Here is a 15,139-nt window from a genome sequence, read left to right on the forward strand (position 1 = left end):
TTTCCAGAGATGATTCCTGGTGGGGCTCAGGGGACTATATATGAGGTACCAGGGATTGGGCCCAGGTAGATCACATACAAGACAAGTGCATTACATACTATACTACTGCTCCAGGGCCAAAACAGTTTAACTTTTTGTAGGAAAGAGCAAGTGCCACTCAATTCTTTCCATGGATGTACAAAGAGGACATGGTGGTATCTGCCTTTCTCTTTGCAAGTCCAGCAGGGGCACCTATGGAGTCCCAGGGACCCTCACCTGTCTTGGCCTCTTATGCCATCCTGTCTCATTCATCTCCTTGGCCTTGGCATCGAACCTTCCTCTCCCAGTTTGATATTGACAATCATGAACACGTCTTGTTTCTCAGAACTCTCTTATCTTTCCTGGGAAACTGACTACCAGTAAATCAACCATCCCCATGGAGTAATAGGCATGGAGACCTTGGACCCAGATGGAGTAACTAGCTGGTTTATTCTACATCCTTTATCCCTTGGTAAAGCAAACCTTCATCGTTTCCATCAGGCGCTGTCAAATGGTGAGATGACCACCAGGATTCAGTGAAGGGCGATAACGGTAGATGTCACGAGCACTTGCTTGGAGTGCCTCTTTAGATGGCACCCATCCAACCACCGGTCCAAGGTGTCTGAGTTCTGGCAGTTCATGGTCCAGGAGCGCCTGCAAGAAGACAGGCCAGGTAGAGTTAGTGGGAGTGAGTTCCTTATTGCCAGAACTAAAGGATCCCCAGGGTCCCCCAGATCCCACCTACCCCAGCCCATCAGCATCTTCAGTCTAGCCCCCACAGCTTTGCAGGTGGCTCTATCTGCTTGGGGTATGTTTCTGAAGAGTTAATCATTACCAGTGTCTCTATATTCCATCTTCACTATATCTGGGCACAAATGCAGGGGCTCCCCTCCTTCTCCTCATGTCTGTGATCTGCTCCCTGCATCTTTCTATAAACCATGCACTGTAGGAGGGGAAAGATGAACCTCACACTCGACTCTCCCCTGCAGGGCACATAGAAATGACTTAGAAGGAAAACTCCAAGTCACGTGGCCAGTACTTGGCATTGGAACTGGAAACCCTTGCCCTCTGGACCAGATCCTCTACTGCCTTGTTCATCTTCCAAAATTCCTTCCAGGTTCTCACCCTTTCCTAGTTTGAGGGATTGGATACCTCTAACTTATCCTCCTAGTGCCCCTAAAAGTGCTTGCTTCTTCTTAGCCCCTATGCTGGCATCCAATCCCACATCTTCCTTCCCAGCCAGGAAATCATGGGAATCACCACCCATGTCCTCAGCAGGCCTTGAGAAATCCTGTTTAGTGTATCCTGTCCTTCTGCCAGACAGGCCTCCTTAGGTCTTCCAGAGTACAAGGTGGGGATCCCGCAGTTAAAGAAGGGGCTATGGTCCCTGGCTTCTAAATTTACAGAATAGCAAGGAAAATGCATGCATACATGTTCTGTGTCAAGGGACTCCAGTGGGCAGCAGAATATTATACGTTGCTCTTGTCTGCTCCAACTCTGCAGAGCTGCCTAGTCTCAACTTTGGGAAATATGTGGCTGCTAATTAGCTTAATGAGAGGCCCCCTCACTCAGAGAACGAAAAAAGGAAGACCAAGGAGGATGAGACCTGATCAGCCTGCCCTGCACATCTCCACTGAATGCCATACAATAGAGATCATTTCAGCTCATTAGTGCTCACCCTCAGGGGCCAGCCAAGCTTGTAATTAATTGGAGGACTGAGATTATATATGAGAGATATTTCACATATTCCAAAGATGGTTAACATTAATAAGACAATTTCCACTTTAAAATGCCATCTTTGAAGTTAGGAAAATGAGCTAATGAGTACATGGTGTTGAAACCACTGACTAGCCATTTGAGAAAATATAAAATAGATCTCTAAAAAAAATTTTGGGGGTGGGGGGATTTTTTTCAAATGATTTTCAAGGGCCTCAGTGTCCCACTGGCATTCTGACTAGTAGTTCAATGTGAGGGCTTGAGGATGTAGTGCTGCTCAGGTTCTGCAGTGTTGGGGGCTTCCAGTGTTATAGGTAGTGATGCTTGGGTGACTATTGGTACCAGGGGTCAAATCAGGGTCAGTTTCATGCAAAGCATGTACCTTGACCTCTGAGCTATCTCTCTAGCCCCTAACTTTTGATACTAAACCAAATTCCAATAAGGTCAAAAATGTAAACACAACATGTAGCACTGTAGTACTATCCTCCCATTCATCTATTTGCTCGAGCAGGCCCAGTAACATCTTCTTTGTGAGACTTGTTGTTACTGTGTTTGGCATATCGAATATGTCATGGGGAGCTTGTCAGGCTTTGCTGTGCAAGTGAGATACTATCAGTAGCTTGCTGGGCTCTCCGAGAGGGGCAGAGGAATCGAATCTGGGTTGGCCTGGTGAGCAGCACGTAAAGCAAACGTCCTACCCGTTGTGTTATAGCTCCAGCCCCAAGCACAACATGAAGTCTTGAAAATGCCTGTTTTCTAAGTTCTACAAAAACTTATAATTTTTATTTTGTGAAAGGCAGTAGTCTGGTACACATAGGAACATTGTAGAATTTCTTTGTAGTACAAAAGTACAAAATAATTTCTCATAGTACAAAAGACCTTTTTCATATGAGGGGTTTTCCTCATTTAAACTCAGAAACTACAAAGCAAAGACGGAAGGACTTAATTCTGGTAAAATGCAAAATGTAAAACTTTCACCAGATGAAAATGTGATAAAGCTAAAATAACCTGGAAAATTAGTTCACATATATCAAATGAACAAAGGTCCAGTAGCCCTAAAGGACAGGTATTGGGGCTGGTGAGATTGTTCCGCAAGGTAGGGCTGAGCACCATTAAGTATGACTCTAAGACCAAAGCAGTGAATAAATATAAAGCCAATGTGTTGTCAGGGCCAGAAAATCTCATGCAAGAAATTTTACCTAAAGACTTGAAAGAACATGCAAATTCTAGTAACAAGATGCTCACTGAAGAATTGTTTGACACAACTTCCAAGCAATGAAGGTGGAAACAACCTAAGTGTTCCTCAGTAGTGGAGGGCACACTGTCAGCTGCTGTCTCAATGCAGTGGAGGACCAAGCAGCTGTTTCTGGACACAGAGACCTCGAGGGAGTTCTAAGCTAGACTCACAACTCTGCTAGTAAGTGCAGAAAGTTAGGGACTGGGCAGTGTGCCCAGAGGGATTTATGTGTGTTGTGCTTTAAACCAGGGTAAATTTCAGGAGGCTGCTGAAAAAAGAGAAGTCTTTTTTAATTTTTAAACACTTGCATTGCTTTTGCTTTTAGAAACAGGTCACAAAATTAAAAGATTCGACCCTATTGCAATATCCATCTTTCATGTGGGGTACTTAGTACAAACAAGGTACAGAGTAAATGAGAAACAGATCAACCTCCACTTGATCTTAGTACCCAAAGATAGTAAGATGTAAAAGTTCAGACTTCTGAGACAAATTCCTTGTTTTCAGATTCTGGATAAGATCTTTCCTGCCTGCAGTCAGAAGTACCAGTCACAGTCAGGCTTCCCTAGTTATCCAAGTCCTTCATCCACTTCCTGACCACGCAGGAGACCATCATTTGACATGAAGAGAGCATCTGTCACTTGTAAAAGCCACCCTCAAATTTTTAAGTAGCCTGGCGGTTCAATTTTTTTTTAAAGAAGGGTGGGAGAATACTCATGATACAAAAATTTGTAAGGATAGAATAATACTTGTGTAAATATTCAAACTCTAGAACCTAACCTAGCTACATCAAGAACACATAACTCATTAATAGACTTTCTCTATTTTAAGATGACTTCCATTATAAGAGGCATCAAATATTTGTTAATTTTTGGGAGGTCACACCAATAAACCATAATGCCAGAAATAGTAATATGTTCAATCTGTAACTGGTAAAATATGGTATTTTTTCTCAATCTAGTTAGAGACAACAGTGACCAGAATTAGCCAGGCATTCAAGTACTAAGTGTGGGACAGAAAAAGAATAAAAAGGAAGTTATAGTAGAATTGGTGATAAAACAGTGACCACTGACTAGTATAGGTCCACCATGATAAATGGCACAAATGAAGGTAGTATCAATTAATTCTGGAAATGGAGGGTTTTTGTGTACTCCACTGGTTCAGCCTATAAGAAAAAAATCAGAGACATATATTCAAAAACTACACAAATTGGTAATTGGGCTAAGTGCTTACACACCAATCTATGCCCTAATGGATATTTGAGAAACAGATATAACCATTGCCAAGAAACAGGCAAGAGATAAGAAAATGTCATACAATCTACCCGTTTGGCAAATACTAATGGGGTAAATCTGTCATTATTCAGGAAAAGATGAAACTATATGAAGTCTATTGAGAAATATCACAAGAATAAAATGAGGCATCATTCTGAAATTCAGAGAACATCCTTCAGAGGACAGCACATTACAGGGTCCAGAATTAAATTTCTTAGAACTGACATCCTCAGTTTGATATAAACAGATATGAACTCTAGACAAAGTCATGAGAAAAAGAGATTTTTTAAAAGACAAGTTTGAATTTTTTAACGATCAGTAGGCTAACATGAAATTGCAAAGATATTTTAAAATTTAATCATCGAAATCAATGCCATTTAAAAATGCCTATTTTGTCAAAGAAGAAATGTTTCAGTCACCTCTGAAAACAAATTTATAACACAACAATCAGTCAAGAATCCTAATATATAATGATTCCTTACAAATCAAAACCTCGTGAGTAAAATAAAAAAAAATTCAAAGAACTTGGCAAGAGAAAATTCACAAAATAATATGAATAATAAACATAAGGGGAAAACAGTCTAATGATATTTCATAAAATGCAAAAGAAGAAAAAATATTACTCACCTTTCAAATGGCAAAGATTTTGTAATTGGTGAAAGAGCAGGAAATAGGCATTTTACTAAACTCCTAGCATTAGTTTAAGTTGGTGCAAGTCTGCTGGAGTGTCATTTCACAATAAACATCAGGAACTTTTAAAGTATTCAGTAATTCAGAGAGATAATACAGGGGTTGAGTTACTTGATTTACATGTATCTAACCTTGGTTCATTACCCAGAACTGTGTATAGTCCTCTGAGCACCTCCAGGAATGACTCCTGAGAACAGAGCCAGGAATAACCTCTGAGCACCATCAGGAATGGCCCAACCCCCACTCCCTCCACCAAATATTCAAAACTCTTAGGAGTTAATATGAAAGACATAAAGTTTTATTTCAAGGATATTCATCTTAGCATCCTATATAAATACTCAACAAAATTTAAGAGGGAAATATTCAACAACCCTAAGGCTGTTATACCTTTCCTTCTGTGGCCTTGCAGTTACAGAACTCCATGGTGCTGCTCCTAAGTTTGATGAGTTGACTCTTACTCTACTTGGTACTGCAGATAGATGCTCAATGGACCAAGATTGAGCCACAATCAAGAGGAGACACAGGATGTAAGTCAATACTGGCTGTTTAAAGATGTACCACTTACCAGGCTCCCATTCCATCTTTTCCTTTTACTATTTTCTTGGCACATTCAATTGTCTTCTTTAAATTTGGGTTCAGTAAAGCTAGGGAGAAAATAGAGTAGAATGATACCAGACCACTACATGACAGGTAAATCAGAGTGAGGTCAGGGAAGGCAGAGGATCCTTCCATCACAGGTCTCATATGATTCCAAAAGTCAAACTCTCCCTAGATTTTTCCCAGAGAGCACTGGGAGCTGGCAAGATGCATATGTATAACATTCTGTGTTGGGTAATATAAAAACATGGGAGCAACTTGAAGTATGAGTAGCATGAGAAACTGGTGGTGGGTGGGTGAGGTACCCTGCACAGATATCACATGCTCATTTGAGGTATGAAACTGTATCCCTCAACCTTATTTAGAATCAAACCAATCATAAATAAACTTCTATTTAGAAAACAGTAATAAAATTTCGAGCACAGTGCACCTGTCGCTGCTTATAGAGCCTTGCAGTCTAACGGAAAGCTATAGACAATTTTAATTAAGGATAGCTGGAATGATGTGGGGTATGCAGCTTAATGTGGGAGTCCCAAGGGAGGAAATCTAACCAAGGAAGGCTACAGAGTCAAATGACAGCTAAATGTATTAGTTAAGAAGAGAGGTTTAGGGATTCACAGAGGCAAAACTGTTCCAGGCAGACAGAACTTGAAGTTGCCTCTAAAGAACCAGCAAGTCTATGCATTTGCCTTTCCATTTTCTCCATGGAAGGTAGAAACCAAGATCTCATATATGTGTTCACTGCCGAGATCTCTACCTCCTCCTTCCTTACCCTTTTTCTGTCATAGCACAGCGGGTAGGGCGTTCACCTTGCACGCAGCCAACATGGCCGACCCGAGTTCGATTCCGCCATCCCTCTCAGAGAGCCCGGCAAGCTAGCAAGAGTATCTCGCCCACACGGCAAAGCCTGGCAAGCTACCTGTGACATATTTGATATGCCAAACACAGTAACAAGTCTTACAATGTTACTGGGCCCACTCAAGCAAATTGATGAAAAACGGGAGGACAGGATGGGACCCCTGACATAATCAGTTTTTTTCCTTAAAAATGTATTTAAGGGCCACCTGGCTGCTTATAAAATCAAGCCAGTATGAGGCCAGAGAAATATTATAAGAGGTAGGGTGCTTGCCTTGCACATAGTCAACATGATTTTGATCCTCAGCACTCCAAAAGGTCCCCTAGTCCCTACCAAAAGTAATCCCTAAGTGCAATATCAGGAATAAGTGCATTACTGGGTGTGGCCCTAAACAAAACAAGACAAAACAAAAATACCAAGCCACAGACCCCTTGACTTCATTTATTGCTCCCCAATATACCTTTCCTATTCTACAGAGCTTGCTTTAATGGATGTACTCCATGATCTCACCATTCAAGGAATGTCAAGGACAAGAGACCAAGCTACTGCCCACCCTGAAGGGAATACTCAACCCCTGATACCCATAGCTTGGGGATTATCTTAAGTTTTTCTTCCCAGGTTTTATTCATGCTCTGTTCCAAGCCTGGCTCAACCCATCTGCTCCTCCAACCATGAAAGTCCTTAAAAACCTGTCACTATAGCCAACTTTAGTTTGATTCTCTGCACTGCATATGGTTTCCCAGAAGTGCCAGGAGTTATACCCAAGCCTGGGTCAGAAGAAGCCCTAAGAACCACCAAATGTGGCAAAAAGGCAAAACAAAACCTGTCACTGACTACCTGGCCCAAAGTGTCTCCCCTCCTCTGAACAAAATGCTGCTTTGATTTGGCACTTCCTGTGGTAGGCATCCATGACATATAGAATAGACACACATACAAATAAGCACACATGCATGCATATACTAGCATGTGCACACACTGTATATCCAAACATTCATCCCAAACCAGAACTGCCTGGTGAATTGTTTAATGAGGAACATGGCATTCTTTCCATACTGGTTGGTATGTCAGGCAGCCCTACTCTTCACCTTCTTTACAGTGTACTGAACTCACAAGGTCTCATGTGGTAGATTTCATCCATACGGAAGGCAAAGTTCCATCTGGCCTCAAAGCCTGTGCTCTTTCTGGTCTCCACATGTCTGCTGCGAAAGCTCACAGCCCTGTACTTAGCATAGGTGGGTATGCCCTGCCCTGTCTCTCTGCAAGCTCTATTGACTGTGCTTATAAGTTCTCAAGGACGACTGATCCTGCCTGTTTAGAATGGCTTCCCTTGGGGGATTTTCTAGTTCATCCTTAACTATGTAGCCCTCCAGGGTCTCAGCTTCCTGTGGAGGTTTCCCAGGTACCTAATCATCTTGTTCAAGCACAATCTACACAGTGACTTTAAACCCATGCATTAGAGGACCGGGCTCAGAGGTTAGTGGTAGAGCACTTGCTTTGAACATGTGAGGCTCTGGGTTTGATCCCTGGAACCGCATATGTGTGTGCACGCGCACACGCACACATACACACACACACACACACACACACACACACACGAAACAAACCTGTGCATTAGACTACTGGAGGTCTGCTGTCTCTTACTTCCTCTAAACTATCATTATCAGCTTCAATCTTAGTATCTGGATTCTTGCTCTTCTTTTTAGTTTTAAAGAATTTCTTTTTTTGCCAGCTCAGTTTTTTTTAAAAGAATGAATTTGGTTGTTTTTCACATTGTATCTAGCAGGAGGGTTTTTTGGGATATATAGGCCACCATATTGTCATCACAAGACCCAATTCTTTTTATATTTTTTGTTGGGCGGGGGATAAGCAGTGTTCAGGGGACCTGGGCCATTTCCTGTGACAGTCAACCAGATCAATAGTTCAATGGGAAGTCCTGAGGATGTGGTACTCCACAGATCCTTCGGTACTGGGGACCACCACTGTCATACACGGTTATCTCAGCACCATTTCACACACACATTCCAGTCATCCCCAGAGGTCAGTGTTGTCCCCACTGCACAGGGTCAAGGGCACTCTGAAAAGTGACTTGCCCATGCTCATGTAGTCCTGAGTGGGAGCAGCTGGGCTTTCCCTGATTCCTGCATGCTTCCTGCCCCCATTCCTTTGACTTCACGGCTTCCCCTTCCTCAATTCTGCGAAAGGCCATACCTCTTCTGTGAATCCTGAGAGGCATCAAGGACCCAATACAAGGCAAGTTCCTCCCAGAACACACAAAAAGGTGCCACCCTTTGTCACAGCCTCTCCACTTTGTCTCCTAAAGACCCCATGAAGAGCCACAGATGGGGTTCAGCCAGTGCCCATGAGAAACATTTGCTGCTGAGCCCCTGAGGGGACCGGGCATCTGCTTCTCCTGAACCACAACCTCAGAGGTCAAGGAGGCCTTTTACTGCCTCTTGGTGTAGCCCTGACTACAAAGTCACCCAATCACATCTGCCTTCCATCTTGCCCTTGGACCAGCTGTGTGACCTTAGGCACATACTTCCCTCTGAGTCTCAGGGATGATAACAAGGATGATAACATCATAGGCTGGAAGATCAAGGATCAAGGGTCACTGTGCTGAATTAAGATGTGTGAAGATCTTGGAATCATTAACTGTCTAGGCATCAGCCAGACCTAAGGCATCAACTCCTCAAAGCTGGCACTGAGCAGGTGGTTGGTAACCACTCAGGGGATGAAGGGACACAGAACAATGCCTCTCCTTGACCCTATCAGTGGTGGGAAAGCTCCCCTAGGGAAGGTCCACTCATCTCCCCTCCCTGAGACCACTCTGCCTGTGATAGTGACACCACTCGCCCCTCAAGCAGGAGTGTGGTGAATTAGTCCATGGGTATCCTATGCTCTCAATTCTTCAGACTATAGATGCCCAGACCTGTGGCCTCCTCCATCCATCTGCTCAACACCCCCACACCTTCTCTGCCCACACGGCTATGGTCCCCACCACTCCCTGTAGGACACAGGCACACTAGCCTGGCTACCCTGTCGGTCAGCGCGCAGCACCCCCAGAGCCCTTCCTTGATTTCAGATCTGCCTAGAGCCTCTGGTCAACCTCCTGCCTCCCCAAACTTGTCAAATGGGGCCTTGTGGAAGGCAGGCCTCCAAGTCCAGTACCCCATGGGGACAGACCTACCATAACATGACACGTGGCAGAGGTTCCTGCCGTGGTCACACCAGTCATTGTTGCGCATCTGAAAGAGGCCAAAGCCCATGAAGTCACCATGCACATTGTCGTAGATCGCTGTAGGGTTGAACTTGCTCTCAAAGTAGGCCAGGCACACCCCTAAGATGGAGCAGAGGTTGTGTGGCTCAGCAGAGAACTGGATGGGGGAGCCTGGACAAGGGACAGAAGATAGAAGGTAGAAGGCAGAGGGTGGGGCCTACTCACAGTTTTGAAGGCTGTAACCCTCAAAATAATCCAAGCCTCCGCGGAGGAGCTTCTTAGCTATGATGCAGCGCCCCAAGACAGCAGTGCCACTTGGAACCACCAGGTAGCTAATGACGGAGAGCGCCAGGGGGATCTTCATCTCCTCCAACCCAGCAGGCAAGCAGACACTCGGGCACGGGGCTCTGCCAAATCCTAGGGACACTGGTTCCTCTGGAGGAAGATAAGGGACACTGGGGAGAAGAGGGTGAGAATTCAGAAAAACAGGGGCCCCTGGGGCTGCTTAGATTCTCCTGCCCCGTCTATTTGGGTTCCACTCACTGCCCACACAGGCTGCCTGCAATGGCTCCCCCCACCTCCATCCCATTCCCTCTCCCCTCTATTATCTCCTTCTCACAAAGCTCAGTGACTTCTTTCCCCTCCCATATCTTTGATGGGAGATTGATGCGAGGCACAAAGCCTCTTCTCCTTTACTGGGACAATGAATTCATCTACTGAAGATCAGAGACAATGCAATTCCTCTCTTAAAGATAGTTTAGAGGACAAAAATAGAGTCTTTGGGCATATGCCAGCTCTCATGGTCAGGTCTTTCTTCCCCTTTTCAATCCTAGAATCCATTTCTCACTATGTTCTAAACCTCTCCCCTTGGAACTGGATGTGTCTGCCAGCCTAACCTTGCTGGAATTTTTTCTCTTGCTGTCCACACACAGGAAGGAAGCCTGGCTCAGCCCAGTACTGTCCCTGGGTGTCTGGGCTGTCATCAGCAATGCCAGACCAGAAAGCACCCCTGTTTCCTCGTTGGAGCAGGAGGGGCTCGCTGATGGGGTGGGTACTCAGAGGAACAACTCAAGCTTACTCGTCTCCATGTCTGCTGCCATCCCCTAAGCCCACCTCCTCTCCATCGCCCAAGCATGCTCTTCACCACGAATGTCCCTGCCTTGTCCTGTCCCCGATCAGTTACTCCATGTGGAGTTTTTGGTTTTGGTTTGGTTTGGTTTGGGGGCCAGGCCCAGCGGTGCTCAGGGACTACTCCTGGCTCTGCACTCAGGAATCACTCCTGATGATGCTCAGGGAATCATATGGGATGCCAAGGATCAAACACGAGTCAGATGTATGCAAGACAAGAGCCCTACCAGCTGTACTATCTTTCTGGCCCGTCCACGTGCAGTTTTTAACCAGAACAGTGACAGAGCAATACCCCCAAATATGCAAAATGTCATTTTGAGAACCTCATTAGATACCTATTCGTTACTATAGCAAACACACACGGGGTTCCTAAGCTCTTACGCTGCCCTCTATCCATCAGTTCATCCCCTACAGGTACCACAGGCTTCTTTTGTGCACTGCTCTGCACACACTCCATATGCCACACCTCAGTGTAACTGCATTAGAAAGACATCAGCCCTATCATGTCCTCTCTACCCCCCAGTTGTTCCACCAATGCTGGAGCCCACCTCCTTCAAGCCTTATGCAACCCCCAAGAGCACTCTCTCCCTCTCTCTCTCTTTCTCCATTTCTCTCTCCTTCTCTCTCTCCCTCCCATCTCTCCCTCCCTTCTCTCTCCTTCTTTCTCTCCCCCCTCTCTCCCCTCTCTCACTCTCTGTACGTATGTCTCTCTCTCCATCTCTCCCTCCCCTCTCTCTCCCTCACCTCTCTTTCCCTCCCTCTCTCTCCCCTCTCTCTATATGTCTCTCTCCCTCTCTTTCCTTCTCTTTCTCCCTCTCTCTCCCTCCCCTCTCTCCCTCACCTCTCTATCTTCCCTCTCTCTGTGAGTTTCTCCCTCTCCATCTCTCTCTCCCTCCCCCTTCCCTCTCTCACTTTCCCCCTCCCTCCCCCTCTCTCTCTACTTTCTGTGTATGTGTCTCTCTCCCTCTCCATCTCTCTCTTCCACTCTCTCTCCCCTCTCTTCCTCCCCTCTCTCACCCCCCCTCGTCTCCACCCTCTCTCTCTCTCTCTCCACCTCCTTATCCATTCCTCTCCATCTCTCTCTCCCTCTCCCTCCCCTCTCCCTCTCTCCCTCATCCTCTCCCTCTCCTCCTCTCCCTTGCCCCCCCCCACTCTCTCCCTCCCTCTCCCTTTCCCTCTCCCTCTGGAGATCACCTTCAGGTCACCTCTAAGACACCTCACTGGTATAGTTCCCAGCCCACGCACTAGAATGGGCAATTGAAAGTGACAACACGTTTCCTTGCAGGAATGCCCTGATCCAACACATCCACAAACACATCCAAATGAGACAATTCATTGCATTCACCTATTGGTCATCACCCACAAGTGTGTGCATAGTTCTGGGCCTAGATTCACCTACTCAAGGGACTCTTGACCTTGGCACTTGGATGGGAAAAGTTAGGGCTTGCTTGAACCCTGGAGAGTATTTAGGATCACCCCAATCTCTTGATGATTAATGGTTTTACCCTTTTATTTGTGATAGACAAGCATGTCCAGAGCCAAGTGGGAAACAAAAGTGTCCTCCTCCTGAGATCCTGCCACTGCAGCATCTAATTGAGAATAGTTAGAAGTAAATCAACTTGTTCCCAAATTAGAAGAATTAAAAAAAATAATAAGAAGAAGAATTGCACCTTCAAATACTTGCTGAAATTTTTAGGCTGCATAATTGCAGACGTATTAGACACACAGGGTTCACATAAATTATTTCCATTCTGCTTTGGGACAGGGGTTGTTTAGGGATGGAAACATGCAAAATATGGTAGTGTTAAGGTATAATGGTGGTGAGACTGGTGTTTGAATATGAAATGAAATCAAATATTGTGAACTACTTTATAAAAATAAAATACAATTTTTAAACTATGCTGATCTCACAAAACTGTAAATCAACGAAAAGTTGGTAAAGTAAAATTTTTTAAAAACTTTCCTTTTTTAGTGGTGTATATTTTAAAATTTAATATTATGAATACTGTAGCACTGTCCTCCAGTTGTTCATCGATTTGCTCGAGTGGGCACCAGTAATGTCTCACAACAAATTGTGAGACTTGTTACTGTTTTTGGCATATCTAATACGTCACAGGTAGCTTTCCAGGCTTTGCTGCGAGTAGGGCATTTGCCTTGCACACGGCTGACTGGTCAACCCAAGTTCGGTTCCTCCGCCCCTCTCGGAGAGCCTGGCAAACTACCGAGAGTATCTCACCGACACTGCAAAGCCTGGCAAGCTACCCCTGATGTATTCAATATACCAAACACAGTAACAACAAGTCTCACAATGTTACTGGACCTGTTCGAGCAAATCGATGAACAACAGGAGGATAGTGACAGTGATTGCTAATAATTCTGTGCTAATACACTTTTGATTTGCTCAAGTGGGCCCAGTAACATCTCCATTGTGAGACTTAGTATTACTGTGTTTGGCATATTGAATACGTCACAGATAGCTTGCCAGGTTTTGCCATGTGGGCGAGATCCTCTTTCTCCGTAGCTTGCCGGGCTCTCCAAGATTTAAAATCTACATGAAATAGGTAAACCCTACAAATATAAAATTTAGTAAGAGTGAAGAAAATTAAGAAAATTTTAAGGGGGAAATATGACTAGGCTTATAAAAGTATAAGTGTTTCATCCCACAGTCACCAGTATGTTGACTCACTCACCAACACTGCTCTACCAGTTCCCGACTAACTCTCCAGGAGAAGCGCACCAAGCAGTTAATGGAAACACCAGTCCCTGCAGCTAAAAACTTTGGGGGCCCCCCGAGTACCTGCCCTGCTAAAGGCCCAGCAGTGCACCCACACCCCATGCTGCAGCTATGCCAAGGGCTCAACTCCACCACTTCGTGAATATTTTCTGCAGTGAAAGCAAACTGCAAATAATCTCAGGTACCTCAGTGCACAGGCTAGAACTTTGGGTCTTATCAGAGTCAGGGTGGGCAGTCTCCCTCAGTCCCTAATATTTTTAGAAGCCCCTGAAGTCACGACCATCTCCCACAGTCACCACCATGTCAACACATTGGTACACACCATAAATTCTGAAGTCCCTGGACTGCCTGGCCACATATGTGGCTGCACAACGCCTCCTAACTTCTCAATACCGAAATCCCAGTAGGAACTTACAAATTAAAAAAGTAACATAGAAGCCAACTAAACTCAACAAACAAAAACAATAACACATAAGGCTCAACTATAACAGACAGTTTAGTAAACTATTAGATAAGAACTTAACCCCATGATCAGATATAATACTTTTCACATCAAAAATTGATTTTTTATACTTATCAATTTTAATATTTGAGTTTTGTTATGTAGTTAATTTCAACTCTAAAACTGTATTAGTTGTGGCTTTTGTCTATATTAAGATAAATTTTTAAAGTAAGTTTCAGTATATTGGTTCTATTCATCTAAATGTGGTAGGTGCCACCACCACCACAATAAAACTTTTTTTTGAAAAACAAAATGATATTGGACTGGAGAGATAGTTCAGCAGGCAGGACGCTTGCCTTGCATGTGGCCAATCCAGGTTCAATTCCCAGCATCACATATGGTTCCCCTCCATCCACCCTGAGCATTGCCAGAAGTGTCTCCTGAGCATACAGAGCCAGGTGTAACTCCTGAGCATCAATGGGTGTGGCCATAAGACCAAAAACAAAGCAAAACAAAGATATCTCTCTCATATGTGGGATAAAAAAGAACATAGGAAAGGAACAACAAATAATCAGAGTCATGGAACTGTTGTTATTTTTGGGACCACACCTGGTGGTTCTGAAGGGTTACTTCTGGCTCTGCACTCAGGAATCACTCTTGGTGGTTCTGAAGGGACCATGTGGGGTGCTCAGAATTGAACCTGGATTAGTTGCATGTAAGACAAATACCCTCCCTTCTGTGCTATCACTCTGGCCCCAGGAACTCTATATTTTTATCTATAAAACTGAGTTCATGTAGAGAGGGTACTGGAAGGGGTTGTTGGGACACTGGTGGAGATAAACAGGTTCTTAGGTAATGAGTGTGGTGTTGGAATATATAAGCATGAAAAGTATAATTTATAGTATTGTAAATCTTGATTCCTTGATAAACCTGGCTTACAAAAGCCTGCTGAATCCTCACTCTTCTCTTCCCCAGCAATCATTTATCAGGAATTCATGACCTGCTCTTCCCAAACCTAGCATCCCTCACACCCTCCTAGGCCACCCATTCTAGTACAGTCCACCAAGTCCAATCATCATGAACTTCTCTGGGGTTTCCTAACTTACTCCTGTACTCCATCCTCCTCTCTTGCAAGTCAATCCTCACTTTACAGCTAAAAGGTTATAAGTCCTTTCTGTATAAATCTTTCATCTGGTCACCCATCTCCTTGAATTCCCCTTTGCACTTTAAATA

General features: G+C 44.4%; 1 protein-coding gene across 1 annotated transcript; it reads right to left on the reverse strand.

The window, feature by feature from the left end:
- Window positions 1–483: 483 nt before the first annotated feature.
- Window positions 484–9,966, reverse strand: LYZL4 (lysozyme like 4). The gene is made up of 4 exons (XM_056129576.1): window positions 9,828–9,966; window positions 9,573–9,722; window positions 5,498–5,576; window positions 484–672 (listed from the first exon to the last, which is right to left on the reverse strand). Exons 1-4 carry the CDS (start codon window positions 9,964–9,966, stop codon window positions 552–554), a joined length of 489 nt encoding a protein of 162 aa, XP_055985551.1. The 3' UTR covers window positions 484–551.
- Window positions 9,967–15,139: the final 5,173 nt, after the last annotated feature.

Source organism: Sorex fumeus, unplaced genomic scaffold (genome assembly GCF_029834395.1).
Source record: "Sorex fumeus unplaced genomic scaffold, SorFum_2.1 ptg000072l, whole genome shotgun sequence".
In the NCBI taxonomy this organism is placed as follows: domain Eukaryota; kingdom Metazoa; phylum Chordata; class Mammalia; order Eulipotyphla; family Soricidae; genus Sorex; species Sorex fumeus.

Excerpts from the sequence above, each read along its gene's own strand:
- LYZL4 (XM_056129576.1), bottom strand. The coding sequence starts at position 9,966 with ATGAAGATCCCCCTGGCGCTCTCCGTCATTAGCTACCTGGTGGTTCCA. Across the intron at positions 9,723-9,827 it reads GGGTTACAGCCTTCAAAACT|GGGTGTGCCTGGCCTACTTT; the intron begins GTGAGTAGGCCC and ends GCTCCATCTTAG. Across the intron at positions 673-5,497 it reads AAAGATGGAATGGGAGCCTG|GCGCTCCTGGACCATGAACT; the intron begins GTAAGTGGTACA and ends GTCTTCTTGCAG.